Raw genomic sequence first — 20856 nt, 5'->3', positions numbered from 1 at the left:
CAAAATGTTAAGTTTCATGGAAGTGGGTCCAATTAGGGCCCATTTAAGGGTCCTAAGCCCAAAATAGTAAAATTGGAAGCTTATTGGTCCATTAGGCCCAATAAGGAAATCCTAGTCCATAATGGACTAAAACCGGGATTTTTAGGGTTTCCAATCTTTTGTTGACCATTTGAAGTGTTTGTATAGGGTGTTTGATGGAATTTTGTTGTCATTGAATAAACATCATGCATACTTTCAAGTTTTAGCCACAAATGTTACCCTTGTTAATGTTTACAAAAACCTTAGAATTCCTAGTTGTGACAGGTATCGAATTTTAGATCGTTTGATTGTTAGTCGAAACAATCTAAATAAGAATCGAAGGTCTCATTAATAGAAACACAACAATACAAAGACAGTCAAGAACGGACGTCGGACGAGAGAGTTATGAATTTTTAACGGACTTTAACAGTCTAAGCTTGTTAAAAATATAACTTTAAAAATAAAGTCAAAATTAGCCAATAGAGTCTAAATGAAATTTGTAGATCTCATCGATAGCTACACGTGGATATAAAACCCGTCGAAAACATAGCTCGTATGAAGAAGATATGAATTTTCTTAGAATCAGAAATTCCCGTGCGCGCTCACGTGCAACGATAAAGTGTGCCGCGTGCAGTGCCACACTACCCTAAATGCAACACGTGGCACCACACAGAAAGCAATCGTCACCCTATTCCGACCAGTTGCGCGACACACACCTTATCTATGCACGACACACACTCCAGTTTCACCTATATAAACCTTCGAAAATCCGCTCTTTCCTCACACCATTCTTCCAGATTCTCTCTGGAACTCCTTCTAGCTCTTAGTCCCTTTTACTCCCAACTTCTCGACCCCTTCGGCGAAGCCCTGTGGTGTCAGATAGCAGGTGAATAGAAGCTCCCTAATTAGATTTTTTTTCTGCATAATCCCCGGTTTTCACTAGATTACTCTGTAAGTTAAGTTACACTTATTTTACTTAAGTGTAACTTTTAATTATAGTCATAGTCGTTATTATGAACCTATAATTAAGACTTATCAGTGATTCCAAATCATTATACTGATTGATCTACTTATGAGAGTGATGTCTAGCATGGATTTAGTGAGGTGTTTAAAGTGAGATTTCCAAACAGTATACTCTGTATACCAAACGGATCCTACCTCCAATATGATCCTATCTGGTTATCCCTTACTTAATAGATCTTGATGTAGATATTGGGATTGTTGAGGAATCTAGACTATAATTATTATAGTCACGAGGATTATGAACTAGACTAAGGCTTAGTGCTTTATACGTCTATGTCTCTTCAGAAGTGTGAAGCGAAGTGCTGCCGAAATCATCACTTGTCCAGTTTAGCAGGTAAGTGCATAGTCCCTTTCATTAAACATGATTTAATACAAGTATTAATTGAAGTATTAAATATTTTTTGGAAGTCGTGTGTGAATTATATGCTTTTTACCTGGATTATATGTTAAGATATGTGTGTGTGTGTGTATATATATATATATATATATATATATATATATATATATATATATATATATATATATATATATATATATATAGAGAGAGAGAAAGAGAGAGATTCATTTGAAAGCATGTTAATTTTGTGAGACATGCAGACGTGATCCTAGACACTCATCTTGGACATCAAAAAAAAAAAAAAATTATAAATTGCAAAATGAAAGGAAAAATCCAAAAATTCTTTTTTTTTAAATATTATTTTCGTTATTTAATTTATCCAAGAAAATGAAAAAACACCATTTTTTCGAAATATGAGTGAAATATTTTAATAGAATATTACACTATAAATAATCAATCGAATTTTTAGAATTTTAAAATATTCTAATATTCTACTAAAATTGGTGGATATGTTAAAATATTATAATATTCTACTTGAATTGTTAGATTTGTTAGAATATTTTAATATTTTATTAAATTTTTTTGAATATTTTTAGTTTAATATTATAGTAAAATATTCTAACATTCTAAAAATTCGATTTGAATATTTACAGTATAATATTCTATTAGAATATTTCACGTATATTTTGAAAAAAACGGTAATTTTATTTATTTATTTATTATTTATTTTTTAATTTTTTTGGATAAAATAAATGACGAAAATAATATTTAAAGAAAATTTTCAAAAATTTTCATTTATTTTGCATTTTAAAATTTTTTGTTGACCTCCAAAATGAATGACTAGGATTGCATCCTCATGTCTCACAAAATATGATGGTCTCACATGAACCTTACCCGATATATATATATATATATATATATATATATATATATATATATATATATATATATATATATATATATATATATCGTGCTAGGTGCGAACTAGATATGGTTCTATCTTTATGTTAAGATAAATAGATAATACTATATAATAATATTAGAAATAACATTGTTGAGTAGAAAACGAATAATAATACCTAACACTCTATAGGGAATATATCTGCACTAAAGATATGTTAATGTCACCCAAGAATAGAGTTGGTATTAGAAGTGGGTTACAGGCATCGTAATCCAGTCTAGGGATAAACTTAGACTTATGGAAGATACCTAGTTCAATTAAGTTTGATAATGGGTAGCCTCATTAGGAGAATGTGTGTAAGCTAGGAATGGGGAGTAAATTTCTGTTTTGTGACACTCTTAAGGTGTCGATGTACGATAGCTCTGTACGGGAGTACATTGTACTATTCTCGTTGGATAACCAAAAATGGTAGGTCATGTTCAGCTAATTGTAATGGTACGTCTTGTCACCTCCAAGAGTAGGTGACAACACTTGATCATTCTAGATAGTCTTGTGAATTACGTTGGTGACGTGAGCTCATTACTCACAAACGTAGATGAAATTGGATATCATATTCATCAAATACTCTGATGACGCATATGCCTTTTTGACTGCACCAACCAAGGAAGCCCTTAGCCGAGTAGTCAAGCTTTTTAATTGTTCATCAGGAGATATAATTTCTCCCTGAAAATCTGTGAGGATCGATAGGAACGAATATGTGGGAATGTAAGCCTATATGGATGTTGTAGATCTACTCAAATCTTAAACACTCAAACTTAGCTTGTTTATTTCATATGGGCAAAGGCCCTATTTATAGGCTCAAAGGAGCCGAGTACAATAATTGAGTTGCAATCGTTTGATTGCAATATGACAAACCTATATACATTATAGCCCCCTAGACTATTGAGGGACTTACACACTTTATGTTACATCACAATAATACAATAGACATATAATAATTATCCTATCGACACTTTAATTTAATAACAATCCTTTCCATATTGAAAGGACACGTGTTTTCAATAATGTCTTCTTTAATAATGGCTTCTTATGTCATTGCTTACGTCATTCCTCCCGCCTTCGAAAAGACATGTTTTTTGAATAATGTTTGCTTGTGTCATGGCTGACGTTAATCTTCCATGAATGGTGTTTCTTCTGTGTTTTCTGAACAGTGACTGCAATTGTGTCTTGGAGCATGCATAATATGTTTGCAAAGTTGTTTCTTGATATCATCGGGTAATTCAGCCAGTTGATGAGAAAAATTTTCGAAAGGTTGTTCGAATGTTTCAATTGCTTTCATTGCTTCCGGAGTGATTTCATTGTCTGTTAAAGAGTAGATAATGAAAGTTTTACTAGCATAATTTACTCTGATTCTTGACCTTTGATCTTTACCGTTGCCAATGCGTGATGATGCTAAATAAACACCGGCAAGTGCAAAGATTAGATGCTCTTGTGTTAGTGATTCCCGGGGTAGATCATCTTTTGTTGGTTTTGAGCCGTTGCTTATTCCCATGTTTGCAAAAGTAATACTTGGGACAATTAGTTGAGAATCTTCATCAAAAATTGGGTAGCTAGAATGCATTTTGATGAATAATCCTCTTTCTTGTTTTGCAAAGCGTATTTTATAATTTCTGATGATAGTTTGCACAGCAGAAGGGAATTCGCTGATGCAGTGTAGATTGGTGCCTTCTAGATAGATGGTGTCGATGAACCCATGAATAAAATAATCCCATAAATTCATAGGATCTGATAAGTCGGCTAAGAAGACTGCTTTAGGACCTGGTCGTCTGGCTACTGGGTAAAAGCCCATCAGAGAATGGACTTCGGTGTATGAGATTAGGCTGTCCCATAATTCGGCAAATTTTTTGGCAGATGGTTTTTTGATGGCTTCTTTTTCTTTGGTTGAAAGAATGGATTCAAGGGCAATTTTTGCATTTAATTGGTTAAGGGATCTTGGGATGGATACAGGTTTTTGTGGTGTGAAGCTGGTCATAGGTTTTTGTGGTGTTAGGAGAACTGTTTTTGAACATTCTACGTTATCTTTTATTACTGCTTTGTATGCTTCGTTGTATGCGGCTTCTGCTTCATTTTTTGTTTTGTAACTTTTGTGAATAATATTTCTTCCAAGAATATATGAACTGGCAATTCCCAAATTGTCATATATTCCTTTGTTTTCTCCGTTGAAAATCACGTACCATTTCTTTATATTTTGATCTGCTTGAAGTGGTGGATATTCTTCTGGATTTTGTATTATAGGTTGTTTTTCTGACTTGAGCATTGTTTGTGGCTGACTATCATCGGATGAAATTTCTTGAATGTCTTCTTTTGGTTGCTTCGTTGTTGAACTGCTAGCTGCTTCTTCTTTAGGTACTGAATGTGATGATAGAATTTGTATTGTTTGTTGTAGTTGTTCTTTTTCTCGTCTGACTGCTTCGAGTTGTCTGACTAATGATGCTTCTTGATCTTCTTTTTGTTTGAACTGGTGCTTGATTTGTTTCATGATTGCTTCCATTTCGATATATTTGTGGACTGAATGTTTGCGTCTCTTGGGTACCTGAATAATTGCTGAAATTTGTTTGTTTCGAATGATGATATGAAAATTTTCATATCAATGTATGCTTTTGGTGATATATTCATATCACTGTATGCTTTTGGTGATATATTCATATCACTGTATGCTTTTGGTGATATATTCATATCACTGTATACTTTATCATTGTTTACTTCAGATGGTATTTTCATACCATTGTATGCTTTAGCAATGTATATTTCAGATAGGTTAGATATGAGGTTTCCCTCAAGTTCTAATAATACTTTTCCCATAGGATTATGTACCTGCATCTGAATCAGAATCAGTTGTATATGCATAAATATCTATATCTGAATTTATATATGAATCTTCTATGGGTTCGTATCCAAGGTCGTATGCAATTTTTAATATATTTGTTTCTTTTTCTTTTTTAGTCTTTTTCGGGCATTCATAAGCTTTGTGTCCTTCTTCTTGACATATCCAACATTTACAGTCTTTTTTATTCGATGGGCAATAATTTGTTTTGGATTGATATTTTTGTTTATATTGTTTTCTATTTCGGAAATATTTTCTTTCCCCTTGTTTATAATATTCTTTGTATTTAGGTTTATATGTTTGTTTTTTCCAAATTTTCTTTTTACTTTGTTGTTTTTCTTTACAACCATATTGATTTACTTTATTAGAAAGGATGTCACAACATAAATCAATTTTTGCATCTTGTGCTGTTTTTTGTTCTAAACATTTTTTTCTGCATCCATGCTTTTAATATGCTTATTCGTGCTCCTAAGGTGTCTGCAACTTTATTTTGTTGTAATGCTTCTTGGAAATCTTTTATTACACTTTGGCTTACTAATGATGGTAATTTTTGATAGAACATATCTAATGCTGCATTTTTTCTAATGGAATCTAAATTATAATAATGTTCAGAATATTCACATATAAATGGTTCTAAATAACACATATTACAAATTCGTAAATTAGTTAAATGCCACAGTGATTCTAATTGAAAAGCTTCTTTTGATATTTTATCTTCAATTTGTTTTCCTATGAATTCCTGAATAAGACGGCTTAATACATTTTTAAATGTTTCCATAGCATCAGTGGTGGCTATCATCATTGTTTCGGTTTCATCAAGAGATGAAAGAAAACGATATGCGTTACCTTGTGTTTTATGAATGATATAATTAAGAAAATGTTTTGGGTGTAAATTTCTTAATTCTTCGGTTAACTGAATTTGTACTCCCATTTTATTACTCCATTCTTGAATTTTTGCTTCAGGATTTTGGTCACAATCAATAAAAAGAATATTTGAATTTGTTGGAAATGTAAATAACTTAGGTATGTATTGAGGAGGTATTTTTTCCCATTTATTTTGATTATTTTTAACCATTCCTTGTCTATATAAAAAATTTTCTTCTAATGAAGGTGGTCCGTAAATATATTGACTTTGATAATCATCTTCAACATATGATTGTTTTCGTTTTAATCCAAAATTGTTTTGTGAATCTCTATATGGATTTGAATAATGGTTTTTATCATCTGAAGAAAAATCATATATTACTTCTGCGTCATTATTATCTGAATTATTTTCTATTTCTATATTATTTTCTTGAGTTTCAGATGGAATTTCTAGTGCTGCAAATAATTTAGTTAGTGTTTCTACTTTTTCTTGTAAAGTTTCCATATATTGTGTGTATTAAAAATAAAATTTTTAGTTTCTTTTTTTTAGTGAAGTAGTTGTTTTTTCTATCATATTTAACAAATTAATTTTGTTATTTTATCTTCAAGGTTTTTTATTTGTTCTTGTTTCCAATTTATACTATTATTTATTATATGTATTGCTTCAATATTAGATATACAATTTATCATTGATATGTCAGAATCTATTTTTAAATCTAAAAGAATTTTTTTAGATTGTTTCAATGTTTTACGAAAAAATTTTAATTCTTGTTTATTTGTATCTAGGCTAGAAAAACTCATGATTATAATTTTATAATAATAATGGTTTTAGTTTCGTTTTGGATTTAAAGTTACGATTAAAATTTATTTAAAAATAGTAGTGGTAATTATGATAATGTTTTAAAAGACATACGTTTTAAAATACAAATAGTTTTGTTTTTAGACGACGTATTTGCTTGTAACGGATTTTAATACTAGTTCTTATGAAATATCTAACATCATGAATATGGTTATTGTTTAAAATCGTACCTTGATTATTAGGTTTGTAAGAATCCTTGAGATTTTTCTTAGAATTATTTATAGATTCTTGGATTTGCTGTATTCTTAAAATAATATTTCTATTAGGAATACAATTCATCAAAATTTTGTTAGACATAAATATATATTTCAAGCATGAATTTGATTAATTTGATTATTAAGAACGAGTATTATTTTAATAAAAATTTCAAATTTTGTAGAATTAATAGTTAAAACAACTCGAAATGATACTATCATTAAGAAATAAAAGTAATCTAACAATTGAAAATATCTTGAGACATATTTATGGTATTAAATCTTCTTACGATAAATATTTTAATTGTTGATAACTTTTTTAAATATGAATATTTAAAAACAATGGTTATTTATTATCATGTTTATGATGTTTATCATGTTTATGATGTTTATCATGTATATGATGCTGCATATGCATATATTCTTATTAACGATAGATTGAATATGCAAACTAATAATAAGAATAATAAGAACGTTACTTAGCTCTGATACCAAATTGAAAAACATGGCGTAATTAATATGATTAGGATAGAATATACCTGAATGATGCGTCAGAATGTATTGACGATGGATTGATTGTCTGGGTTAGATATGTTTATATGAATATATGGATATGTTTGGATAGGGTTCTGCTATTCAGAAATAGACGAGCTATTTCAACAGAAGAAGATTGAGATCAACTCAAATCTTAAACACTCAAACTTAGCTTGTTTATTTCATATGGGCAAAGGCCCTATTTATAGGCTCAAAGGAGCCGAGTACAATAATTGAGTTGCAATCGTTTGATTGCAATATGACAAACCTATTTACATTATAGCCCCCTAGACTATTGAGGGACTTTGATTTTGCAGGTCTGATAATTAAGGAATATTATCATAACAATATTATGGGATTGAAATCCCTATGCATCTCACCAAGTTTCCAAACCTGACCCACTCAGTTTTTATGCATCACAGGTATCAAGACTTAAGCTACTAGAACTTGATTAGGATGTTGAGTGATTAAAATAGGACGTTGAGTGATTAAGAGACAACCTGCAATAGAGTTTAGGACCAATAGGTCTTTACGTTGTAACTTATGTTTTTGTATCAATTATGACATCTTTAGGGTTTTATTAAATTGAGACAGTCACTTGTAGTCAAAAGTTTTCAAACGTATTGGAAAATTTCGCATCGATGATAATATAAGCGTAAAGAAAAGTTTTAATGGGTTCTGAAAATTAGAGGATGTCACAGCACACACCATCGATCTTCCTAGACTCTCCCTCTAGGATTCTTCTCACACATATGCACGCACTAGAATACTTCAACACTTTTCTAAATTCACTAGGAACTCCACTACTGCTTTGTGTACCAGCACACCCATATGCTTAGAAAAGACACCACCAACTGTCTAGATTCCCACCTTAGGTTTCCTCATACGCAAGTGCTCACACTAGCACACTCTATCACTCTTCCAAGGTCACTAGGAATACTCGCCCCACCCTGCTATCAGCTGTGAAGGAAACTTCTACCAATGTCAACAAACTATCTTACGAATACAATTACATGCAACAAGGATTAAACAGTCATTCGAATGAAAGATCCTGCACTACAACGGTTGGACTCAAACAAAAGCTACACAATAGGGCCAAATCAAACATTCTAAAACTATTTAATCTTTGTAGCATGGACGTATCCGCTTAATAGTCAACTAACATCAATATAGGTTTCACATAGCACAAAGTAAGCAACATTCAAGCAGAAAAACCAACATGAAAAAAGGCATCATAAGGATCAAACAATTCTAACACGCAATTCATGAGGATCCTTAGCCTACACACTATCATGCTTAAGTAATAGCTCATATATCACACACAAAAGGCATCTCTCCTAAGTAGACACTATAGCTGCAACCATGAGTATATCTTTAGCCTAACTTATAGCATGCACGTCATACTATAAGACATATAACAACAACTAAAATACAACATACAAAAACAAGTGTGGATATTTTGGGAAATCACTTTTCCGAGCTTCAGCTGACTGTAAACATCGCATCTTTTCTTTTCTTCTCTTGAAATGAATCTTTTCCAAAAAGGCTTAGTAAGACTCTTAGGTCCATATTTTGAGTTTGGAATCCCACGAGTGTTCATCCTAATCCCTCAAACCAGGGCTCTGATACTAACTTGTAACATCCCAAAACTTCAGGCTAAATTTTTCATTCTTAAAATAATATAGCATCCATTTTAAGAAAATCACATTTAGGGAAAACCATTTGTTCATAAACCATTATTCAGAAACCAGAGTTATAATGAAGACAATGCAGAATCTTGAATCATAATACTATTGATGCGTGTGTACAATCCCACATTCACAATCCGATAAGTACCTGCAAAATATTTAATCCACAATTATAAGCACAAAGCTCAGTGAGTTCCCCAAAATATCACATACAACACAACATAATAATCAGCTAAGGGTAATCAGTAGCCTCAGGACTATCAACGGTCCTGAATACCATACACAACACACATTATACATAACTATGAGTTATCGGCAACCCTAGGGACTATCAGCAGTCCCAGTGGCTAACAACACACCATGTGGATTAACAGCACACCTCACAGGTTATCAGCAACCCTGGGGACTAACAATAGTCTCATGGACTCACAACAGTCCAAGAGTTATCAACAACTCAGTTTACATATAACAACAATAAAAAAATAAGACCCAACCGGTAAGCATGTATATACTACCACACATGCATATATAGTGAGAAGACTCACCTTGCCGACGAAATCAATAGCTAACCGCTCTCACAACCAAAGAACGGTGCGATACACCTCCTAATAAACCACACAATGTAAACCCTTAGTCTACCTTCTAAAACTAGAAATTGACCAAAAGTCAACAATTAAGGTCAAAGTCAACAATCATGTAACATCTAGAACCCTAAGGTACTCAATTTCTTGATTTTTGGCTTTTTGGAGGAGCCTCACGGCGTGAGTAATGGTGGTCACGTCGTGAGTGGTCATTGACCGGTTGACCCACATTTTTGGAGTCTCACGACGTGAGCCGTGGGGTCCCACGACGTGAGCTCAGCTTAATGACCTAAAACCCTAAGGTTCGAGTATTTAAGGGAATGAAAGGCTAGGGTTGCCCATCGTCAGCCTCTCTCACCCTCTAATCCTTCTGGTAACACTAAATTCGACCCTCTTTGAGATCCTTGGTGTTTTTCTTGTTTGAAGGAAAAAAAGAAAGAGAATAAGCATCATTATGAAGGAAGTTGCAAGGAAGCATCATTGTCATCAACTCTTCTCTTGTTTGGACCATCGTAAGAATCAAGACTCAAGCCTCATTTCATTTCATGGATAGATCTAGGTTTTTGGTCCCATTTCCTTATGTTATAGCTTGTTGGAGTGAAGAAGATCCATAAAGATAGCAACTTTATGGATTCAAATGGTCTTTTGAGTATCATATCATCCAGATCTGGAAGTTGGTAGAGTATTAGAAGCTTGTATGAGAGCTTGAGGCCATATTTCTATTTTTGACCTAAAATGGTGTAGGGACATGCAAGGTGCATGCATGTCCATAAAGCAAGCATTTTTATGGACCATTAGTGTCCCCTTAAGCTTCTGTAAGAGTTGAAATTGAAGGCTGAATGGATTAAGAACGTTGAAACGTTGGTTTTGGCTTTAGATCGTTCTCACAACGTGAGACACGAGGTCTCATGACGTGAGGAGGCAAAACCCATCCCTTGCTGAGTTGTCCGAGTCAGGAACAAGTCTTTGGAATCGGAACGAGCGACTCTCACAACTTGACCAAGGATTGGTCACGACGTGAGACGCGATGTTGGGTTTTTGGGTGTTGATGGGCCACTAGTTTTCTGACTTTCGGCCATTGATAGGATTTGAGGCTTTTGTATTTGGGCCAATATGAGGCTTTGGCGTGTCCTTTAGGAATTGGGCCATTATTGGGCTTTAGTGACATTGGGTTTGAAACTCAGTTATTTGGCCCAACAAGGGAAGGGTAAAATGGTCTTTTACCCTAGGAGTCGGGATTAAAGAATTAGACTCTTGGATATGGTTTATGCCCTAGTTATTAACTAGGATGTTATTTGATCATATTTAGTGCGGAGATTTCCTGGATTAGCAGCTCGAACATTTATCTGATTTTTTAGCAGTTGAGGTGAGTCTCCTCCTAGTGTTTAGCGGGTCGAAGGCACCAATGCTGAACCACAGATTATGGTTATCTATATGCTAGTTTTATGTGTGACCTTTTATGTGTGTATGTATTGTATGTATGTCGGGCGGGGCCTGATGGGTGTGTTGGGCGGGGCCCATCACGTGATACACACAAATCTATTCCGAGCGGGGCCCGATGGTTGTCGGGCATGGCCCATTTTATGTTTGATATGTATGGAATGAGGTGTTTTGGGGAACTCACTAAGCTGCGTGCTTACGATTTTCAGTTTATGTTTCAGGTACTTCTAGATTGAAGAGGAAGAGCTCGGGATGATCACATTGCATACACCATGATTTCGGCCTCATTTGACTTTGATGTATTTTGGATGATTGATTGATATACTATGATTTTCCTTTTTGGTTTTTATAAAACATGTTTGGTTTATAGTTTTGTTAATATAAAAACGAAATTTTTGGTTTTAAATTTTGGGACGTTACAAATCAAAATCACCAACAGTTGATTCTCACGTCGTAACCAACCCATGGTCACGTCGTGGCTAACAAACTCAGCCCCGATCTAAAACTTTCAGTTACGAACAACTCAGCTGCGATCAAAACCACTGTCACATAGTGATGTCCATGCCACCACGTCGTGATAGAATCTGTCCAAAACAATCGGGGGGTCTTATCGTCACGTCGTGACCTCCAATATGGTCACATCGTGACTATTGCAAGTTGGGGTAACTTAATGCAATCCTATTTTAAGAGGGCCTTCTTACTCCAAAAACATTATAACAATCGATGCTTTATAGACATGCATGTCCAATGCATGTCTTGAGCTCAAGATAGGTCAAAATGATGAAAAATGGAGCCACAATCACATAAATGTCTTCAAAAGCTATCCAAACTTCAAATCCAACATATATAACACTCAAAAGACCTCAAGGATCCATAAAGTTGCAAACTTTATGGAATCCTTCCATCCAAACTTCCACAATATGAAGAAAAATGGACAAAGAGATTAGATCTAGAAGCATGCAACATAAAGCTTGGATCTTGAACACTTACAATGGTCCAAAAATGGATCAAATGGAAATTGCAAGCTTGCCAAGAGGTTCTCTATAGCCTTCTTCTTCCTTCCAAAAGCACCAAAACACCAAGGGTAAGTTCATAAATGGAGAAGAGGGTATTAGGGTTTGCTTCAAGGTCATAGAGGATGATGAAGGCCGAAAATGATGCCCTAAATCCAAGATTAGAGGTTTAAATATGAAGGGAACCCTAAAAGATCATGGGCTTGGGCTGCAACCATCTTCACGTCGTGACCATACCCTCGTCAGGTCGTGAGAGCCATCCGAAAATGCATTCTCATATCTGGTATGGCACGTCGTGACGACCTTCTTGTCATGTCGCGACATATGGTTCTCCTAAAAAAACCATGTATTTGACTCCTTTATGCCATACACTGATCCATTATGGGAGACGAGTGTTACAAACAAAGCTTGAAGCTTTAAATATCTACAAGTTTCTCATCAAACCAATTAGGGTTTGGTTCAATTAAGAACGAGACTATAAATAGTAAAATCCTTAATAAATTCATCAACTAATCTTCATTATAATCACTATCATTGGATTTGTGGCTCAACCTCAAACCCTAGGTTTGCATATAGAGATAAATGAGTAGGACATTATATCTTCAAGTACTTAGATGAATCCATAACTTCATAATTCATTAAATTCTTCAAAAGCTAACCCCATTTCTTCATTGAATAATCTCCATTTAAATGCTCTATCCCTCTCCGAATCGTGTTCTACAACAAATGGGGAAGAGACTCACCTAAATAACTTCTATCTTTCCACCATTTGGCACATATGACTCTCATAACTTTCATTCTTCTAAAATTTGACACCATTTGACCAAGTGACTTATGAAACTTCCTTCATTTATACTCTGACTCGTAAATTACTTACTATTAGCTATCTGATTGACCAGTCCACATTAGCCATTTAAATTTATAAGTTGGCAAAACTAGTTCCTCAACTTTAGTCTATGTCTTTGAAGTCTATTATAAACCTTATTTTAAATTTTTTATTTAGAGATTGAACTTTCTTTAATAATTTTCATTTCAAATTATTTCTTTTAGAATTTATTTCTTTTATTTTTTATTTAATTAAAATTTTAAATTACCCATAATTAAGGATGTTACAATTACCTCTCTATAAAGACGATTCTATCATTCGAATCATGGATTCCAAGAATAATCGCAAATATCTTTTTTTTTTATTTCCTCTTACATCTCCCATATAACTTTTGGCCCTGAAGTATGCTTCCACTTGACTAGCACGAGGTCGATCATTATTCTTCTCAAAATTTTCACCTTCCGGTTCAAGATTTGTTCCAGCTTTTCTATCGATCTTTTGCTCTCATTAATTTGAATCTCGTTTAAAGGTATGAAATCGACCTTGTCTCCCAACCATTTTCTCAAGTAACATACATGAAACACAATGTTGATCCCTTTCATCGGGAAAGACATCCCTCTGCCAATAGGTTAAAATTTCAAGTCTTATTTGAGACCAAGATGTAGTTTAGATTAGATTAATGAACGTGTGCGCGGTAGTCGTTAAAAAAAAAAAACTTATTTTGGAAAAAGATGTAAATTAGACAATAGTGGAGGGATTATCTTTGTAATTCACCCATTTCGGAATTTTGGAAGTTTAAACTGTACCCCTATCCCGCTCTCACGCCCCCACCCTCTCCCCTACATATATAGACATTACATCCACTCACTACCACTCAGACTGTCTATGGCTTCCGCATGATGCATTTCGAAGGAGCCCTAGCTCTGCTGCTCTATTCAGATCACCATTACTGATTTGGTTCTCGGATCGAGCTCTCGAATGCAGAGTAAGCTCACACACATCTCTATCTCTCTCTGTCACGCACATCCACCCAACCACATTATTCATCGTAAAGGCCTCGCACATAGAAATTTCAGCATCAAAACACATTTTAAAAGTTTATGTTTTATGGATCCATTTTTGTGATTGCATTGTAATTTTTGAATTTAAGATGAATGAAATGCACAGATCTGTAATTTCGCCTCACGAATTTATTATTTCTATTTTTCAAAATTCTCTACCTAACGTCGTTGACCTCATTTTGCACTTGAAGTCAAATTATTTCAAGCTTTTGAAAATCGAACTCAAATTTTCTAGTTGGAGTGAAATGTGTGTTGGCAGGACAAAAACTTTGTTTTTTGGCCAACCAATTGATGAATCTGGCGTTCGATCTGCAGATGTACTTGTATAGCTGTAGATTAATCTGGAAGTAACATGAAGGGTTCTGACAATTCCTTGACATTTTAGTTTTATTTCGATTTCGTTGTTTTGTGTTATTTTATTCTTATAAATTATTTATGGAACTCTGAGTTAGCTTTTTATATTACAGGCATGTTCTTAAAACACGAAGTCTTAGATTTGTTACTCTATTCTAATTCGAGTTTATCAGTACGAAAACGATCCTGTATTTGATATGCTTGTAAACCATTCTTACTTTCTAAATTCTTTCGGAGAAAATCTTAATTCCTTACTGAATGTTTAAGCATGCTTGCTTTATTAGGATCTAGAGATCTACCCCGATAAGATGCTGTAAAGGTTCCCAAATGGCTCCGATGTTATGCTTAACCTAATCGAACCTCAATTGCTTATAGATTTGGTGTTTAATTACAAGGCCAAGTGAAAAGATTCTACATTTCTTTATTTCAATTTCACCATCAAACAATGGAAAATAGTTATAAGAGGACAGGGCCTGTCTGTTATGTTTCTAGGCAGATTTAAGAATTCTAATATGATTATGTGTTGGAAATTTTCTTGGTTTATGACACTTTATGTGGTTCTGTTTATATCTTAATGTTCTGTTTTTAGTCTATAAAAGCTTAATACTATCAAAGAAAAACATCTACTTGGCAATCTTCCCAAACTTGGCTGCAACTATTATGCAAAATAAGTATGTTACAAGTTGCTAACCTGAATTTACATGTTGTAGCTGCAGAATTCATGGAAAGAAAGTCAATCTAACATCATGAACCACTCTATGGCAAGACAAGCAGATATGAACAAAGAAAATGTACATTCTGCCAACATTCAAAAGCCCACTGAAAGGATTACTAGAGCACGTGCTAAAGCCTTGGGCATATCTGGAAATTTACCTCCACTACACCCTCTGGCTAAACAAGAACCCAAACAGGGTCTACAACCAAAGTCTAAAAGAGGGCCATCTGATAACAAATCCTCCATTGATGTTGGCTCTAGCTTTCAGTCCAAAAGGAGGGCTGTTTTCAAAGATGTCACTAACATGGCTTTTGATGATTTAAATATCAAGGTCATCAATGACATGGTGAATCTGGAACCAGATGTTTGTGTCACTAACATGGCCTTTGATGATTTAAGCATGAAGGTCATCTATGACATGGTGAAAGTGGAACCAGCTGTTTGTGTGGGCTCTCAGGGGCAAAAGGGGAAGGTAAAAGAAACTGAAGATATGAACAAACAGAGCATAAAGGAATTAAGAGAAATAACTTCACAGCTTTCCATTAAAGTGGATTCCTCAAATGATGAAGAAGTTCTTGACATTGATTCTAAGCACAAAGATCCACAGATGTGCAGTTTATATGCTGTTGAATTATATAACAATTTACGTGTCACAGAGGTACTCTTTTTTTGTTAATACTTAATGCCCCATTTTTTTTATAACTTCTATTTATATGTAACCATGCAAGGTCTATTCTTAAAGTACATAATATAACCAAGGAAAATTTGCAAAAAGTAGAAACATACTTTCTTCTTGTTACTAATATGTGCAATGCACTTTGTATTTTATCCATAATAACAACGTACTTACCTTTCTTTATCAATAATAACAATATATAAGACGAGACTTGTAAATAATAAAGGTATGTAAGTACATTTTGCTATTATCTGTAAAAAATGTAAGTACATTTTGCTATTTGGTTAAAAGCATGTATATTGCTATTATGAGTTGTTATTTCCTCCAATTTTCAATAACTTACAAATATTAAAGGAAATTCTTAATTACTTCTTTTTTCATCAGCTAAAATGGAGGTCTTCATCTGATTATATGCAAACAGTGCAACAAGACATCACACAAGAAATGCGTGGTATTCTTATTGATTGGCTTGTGGAGGTAAAGCTTACAACATAATTCATTTTCTACAAGAAATTATCATTTATATTAAATCTGTTATTATTATTATTTATAATATGACTATTTTTTTGATGTGTAGGTTTGTGAAGAATATAGGCTAGCATCTGAAACACTTTACTTAACAGTCACTCTTATTGATCGTTGTCTCTCTAAAATGTACATTGAAAAACAAAGACTTCAATTGCTTGGAATAACCTGCATGCTCATTGCCTCGTTAGTTTTCTTATTTTTATTTATAAATTTTACATAAACCATCATTTACAGAAATTATGATATTAATATATCCTTTTATTTATAAAACTTTAAGGAAATACGAAGAAATTTGTGCCCCACGTGTGGAAGACTTCTGTTTCATCACAGATGGCACCTACACTAGAAGAGAGGTATGTCATATGTTCATCAATCACTACTATAATTTAAAGTAAAACTTTTGTGTAAAAATATATATAAAAAATTAAGTTTATGAATCAGGTATTGGACATGGAGTATCAAGTTCTTGAAGTTTTAAGCTTTAATCTGTCTGTTCCAACTGTAAAAAAGTTCCTTCGGTAAACTTCCATTTCCACTTTTTTTATAAAACAATTCAAAACTTTTAAATTTCTAATACACAATGATTTATTTTCAGGAGATTTATTTTAGCAGCACAAAGTTCTTACAAGGTACATAAAGTCATAAACATACTACCACAATAATATAAAGTAAATGATTAAAAATAAATTTATATGCAGGTTTCATTTGTAGAGTTTGAATATCTGGCAAACTATTTAGCAGAATTAACGCTGATTGAGTATGGATTTTTAAAGTTTCTACCTTCTCTTGTTGCTGCATCAGCTGTGTTCTTAGCTAAATGGACACTTGATCAGATTGAACATCCATGGGTCTGTTTAATATCTTTACTTCTTAATTTTAGTTCTAATCCAAATTTAGCAGAAATTAAGGTTTGAAATTAACCTTAAATATTTATTGCAGAATCCTACCTTAGAACATTATACTAATTATAAAGCATCGGACCTAAAAGCAACGGTTTTTGCACTGCAAGACATTCAACTTAACAATTCACCCCGCCTTCTTGCAATACGCCAAAAGTACAGACAAAAACAGGTAAAAAAAGTGAAACACTGTCACTGTTACTGTTTTACTGTTGTTTATTTTGTGTTGTGTGGTTTGATGATAGTTGTTTTGTGATGACAGTATAAAAGTGTTGCAACCTTAACCTCGCCAAAACCTGTGATACCGTTGACCTAATGGTTGACTTGACTAGATGCTGACGTGTGAACATAAGACAAGATGATTTATCCACAAGGAACAGGAACTGGTTGTGTTGTAACTTGTAACTTTTCGAGAGCTGTCTTTGTGCATCTCGCACATTATTATGGCTGCTATATAATTAAATTAACAGCTTGTATCTAAAACAATTCATTGATGTTTACAGTTATAAAATTCTATTTGTTGATTATTATATTTTCATTTTAATTTTTATGGACTGGGCTGGGCTGGTCAACACTGTTCCAAAAGAAAGCCCACCGGTGGTGAAACTGGATTGCTGGTCCAAACCCTTTGTGGACTCACTGTGGTGGAATGTTTCTATTGCTATGGAAAAGCATTATCAACAGTTAATCATGTAAACCTAATATATAAATTATAGGTATAGTATAATAATAAGGTAGATTGATTTTTAATTAAACATTATACACGTTTTATCGACATTATTCTTTTAAACAACAAAAAGTAAAATTCGTTTATTACTTTTGTTAAAAGTATTTCCTTTTTATCTTAAGATGCTTTTGACCCACCATCAACGTTTTCAAAATTGGGTAAGGTATCAAGTAGTAAAGCTGTGCAATCAATATATTATTAATTAAAGTATTATGATGTAGATATATCTTGAATATATTTATACTATCCTATTGCTTTTTCACAGGGATAACTTTCACAAAGATGAAACAATTTGAATTATATTTTTGAAAACTGCAAGGTATAAAAATACAAATTGCTCCTTTATCAATGTAAATTATATAGAGTAAAATTCTTTTAAGAACCAATATTTTCGTGAGAATTTGAAAACCGATGGTTTTAATTTTTTTTTTCTTTCAAAACACCTCCATAGGCACCTAGACATCTCGTTTGGACTAATCACATGTCCAAAAGTTAAACACAAGCGGCATCATCTTCACAGTCAGTCTGAGCTCGAATGCAGAAAATTTTGTCTCATTTATAAACGACCACATAAGGCATCTTGATATGCATTGGAGAATCTTCCAAGGCCGTATATGTCAAGTTATCCTCAATTTCTTCATCTTTAGAAGATTCAATATCACAACCTAATCCAATTCTGACGTTGCAAACGTCCAAAATCATTTTATTTCTTTAATAAAATGAACATTTGTGAATACAATATCTTAATATAATATGCTTATGCGAACATTATGTACTTTATATGTATTTTTCATTACATACATCTTTAATCACATCAACTTGATACGACTCAAAATTATCACTCAACTGTTTTATTTGCGAACCATCAGTTGGTGCCTGCATGGCATAAAAAATTAGTAAAACAGATTGTATACACTTTAAAGACGTAACAAAATGTGATAAAGATTAAAAATGTAGGACTCGTACATTTTACTTTTCATGGTGTTCCTCATCATTCTTAATCTTGTCATTTATAACATGCACAATATAAAAAACAAAAGCTCCTCTATGATAAGATAATAATAACAAAATGTTGCTACATTAAACATTCCCACTTGCACTCAGATACATTATATTTGTTAGTTAATAATCATGAGAAAGTAAACATTTCGTCAAATTAGTAACCTAATCTTTATATTCAACCAAATGGTCAAATTCCATGTTGCTAAATCTTGTCATTCAAAACCTCCTACATACCAAACATTAACATGTTGATATCAAAAAATAAAATTATCGAAATATTGGTATCTTTAAGTTTCCCACTTGCGTTCAAAAATTACCTTGGTTACTTCAGTTTCATAAAGATCAAATCCACTATCATATGCCAATTCGATTAGACGAGACACTTGTCCATGTTGGCATTTTGCAACCTGATGGTCGACTTGCTTCTTAGATGGTAGCACCATGGACACTTTTAGGACTTTATGTAACATCCCAAAATAGTAGCAAAAATTTTCATTTTTAAACCATCAAGTCATACAGTCATATATTCCAAAACCAACATAGTAAATGTAACATCCGGATTCCCATGTATATTATTTTAATTATTTATTTTTGAGGATCATTGATCTACTCGACGAGTTGGTGCCATAACTCGCCGAGTAGAAGCGGGTGTGGCCACATGAGTTTAATGATCTACTCGACGAGTCCGAGAGTAGACTCGTCGAGTAGGCGCTGTGAGTGGAAACCCTAGATCCCCGGGTTTGGGGCCTATTTAAGGGCACTTATAGCCTCATTTGCGGCCACACCTCACTGAGAAGAAACCCTAATCGCCCCCTTGAGCTTTTGAGAGAGTTTTGAGCCTTACTTGAGATTTCTGAGTGCATTTTGGTAGAGAAAAGGAGGATTCCAAGCAAGGTTTGTGAAGAGGCTGTTAGATCTGCTGCTTATACGTCCAAGAGCTTCTGTTAGAGGTATTAAGTTCGAACCTTTCTCTTTTGTTTGAGTAGATCTCTCATTTTGAAGATTAGGGCTTCTTTCCTTTATATTTTGGGACTTTGAGGATTTGGGGTTCATGAGGAGGCTTGAACTCCAGATCTGGACCTTAGGAGGTCCCTAGCATCTAAAGGTTCCTGCTTTATTCAACCTTGATGGAAGTTATGAGTGAAGAACCCATTTAGATCGTGTTCTTGGCATTTCATGCCCAAAATGCCATGCATGGACGTAAAGTCTATGACTTTAAGTGATAAATGAGCCCTGAGAGTATGGATCTAGAGTTTGGGAAAGTATCCTGCCTTAAAGTCGTCTAAATGCAAGTTGAGTATGAATGGACTCGCCGAGTTGATGAGCCGACTCAGCGAGTAGATTAGGGTTGTCCCGATTAGCTGGATCAGGAGAAAGCTCGACGAGTTAGGGGTTAACTTGACGGGCTGGACCTTCATGAGATTGTCGAGAATCGATGGGACTCGACGAGTCGCACGAGTGCACTCGGCGAGTCTGGTCAATTTGGGTTGTTGACTGGAATTGACTTCTGTTGACTTTAGGGTTGGTCAAAGGAGTGATGGAGGTCAGGAAGGGGTAAAATGGTCTTTTACCCATTTCTAAGGCTAGAGTGTAAGAGAGATCAACGTTTGGTGCATTTGAGTGTGAGGAGAGTATTAATTAGAGATATTATCCTTGTGATAGGCAGAGACTAGATCGAGGATTTCCGAGCATGATAATTTTACTTGCTAGCTTACGAGGTGAGTCTTCTCAC

The 20856-nt window shown here is 33.8% G+C and overlaps 1 protein-coding gene across 3 annotated transcripts; it reads left to right on the top strand.

Moving 5' to 3' along the window:
• The first annotated feature begins 14025 nt into the window (after window positions 1–14025).
• On the top strand, window positions 14026–17933 carry LOC145121141 (cyclin-A2-2-like). Of its 3 annotated transcripts, none has more exons than XM_079056924.1 (10): window positions 14026–14147; window positions 15288–15950; window positions 16353–16445; window positions 16546–16679; window positions 16774–16849; window positions 16938–17014; window positions 17092–17125; window positions 17195–17344; window positions 17436–17567; window positions 17658–17933. In XM_079056924.1, the coding sequence occupies exons 2-10, from the start codon at window positions 15324–15326 to the stop codon at window positions 17709–17711; spliced, it is 1377 nt and encodes a 458-aa protein (XP_078913050.1). In that variant the 5' UTR covers window positions 14026–14147; window positions 15288–15323; the 3' UTR covers window positions 17712–17933. The 3 variants fall into 3 exon arrangements, with proteins under 3 accessions (XP_078913050.1, XP_078913051.1, XP_078913052.1); XM_079056925.1 differs by having other exon boundaries at window positions 14027–14147; window positions 15294–15950; XM_079056926.1 differs by lacking the exon at window positions 14026–14147 and adding an exon at window positions 14485–14582 and having other exon boundaries at window positions 15294–15950.
• Window positions 17934–20856: the final 2923 nt, after the last annotated feature.

This window comes from Lactuca virosa, chromosome 6 (genome assembly GCF_052849685.1).
Source record: "Lactuca virosa cultivar CGN04683 chromosome 6, Lactuca_virosa_CGN04683_v6, whole genome shotgun sequence".
Lineage (NCBI taxonomy): Eukaryota > Viridiplantae > Streptophyta > Magnoliopsida > Asterales > Asteraceae > Lactuca > Lactuca virosa.
Note: the sequence above shows the minus strand (reverse complement) of the source record. Positions and strands in the feature narration are given on the sequence as shown.

What these genes read in the sequence shown, in the direction of transcription:
- LOC145121141 (XM_079056924.1), top strand. Translation starts at nt 15,324, where the DNA reads ATGAACCACTCTATGGCAAGACAAGCAGATATGAACAAAGAAAATGTA. An exon ending in CAGCACAAAGTTCTTACAAG is followed by an intron (nt 17,126 to 17,194) that starts GTACATAAAGTC and finishes ATTTATATGCAG; the next exon opens with GTTTCATTTGTAGAGTTTGA. An exon ending in ATCAGATTGAACATCCATGG is followed by an intron (nt 17,345 to 17,435) that starts GTCTGTTTAATA and finishes TATTTATTGCAG; the next exon opens with AATCCTACCTTAGAACATTA.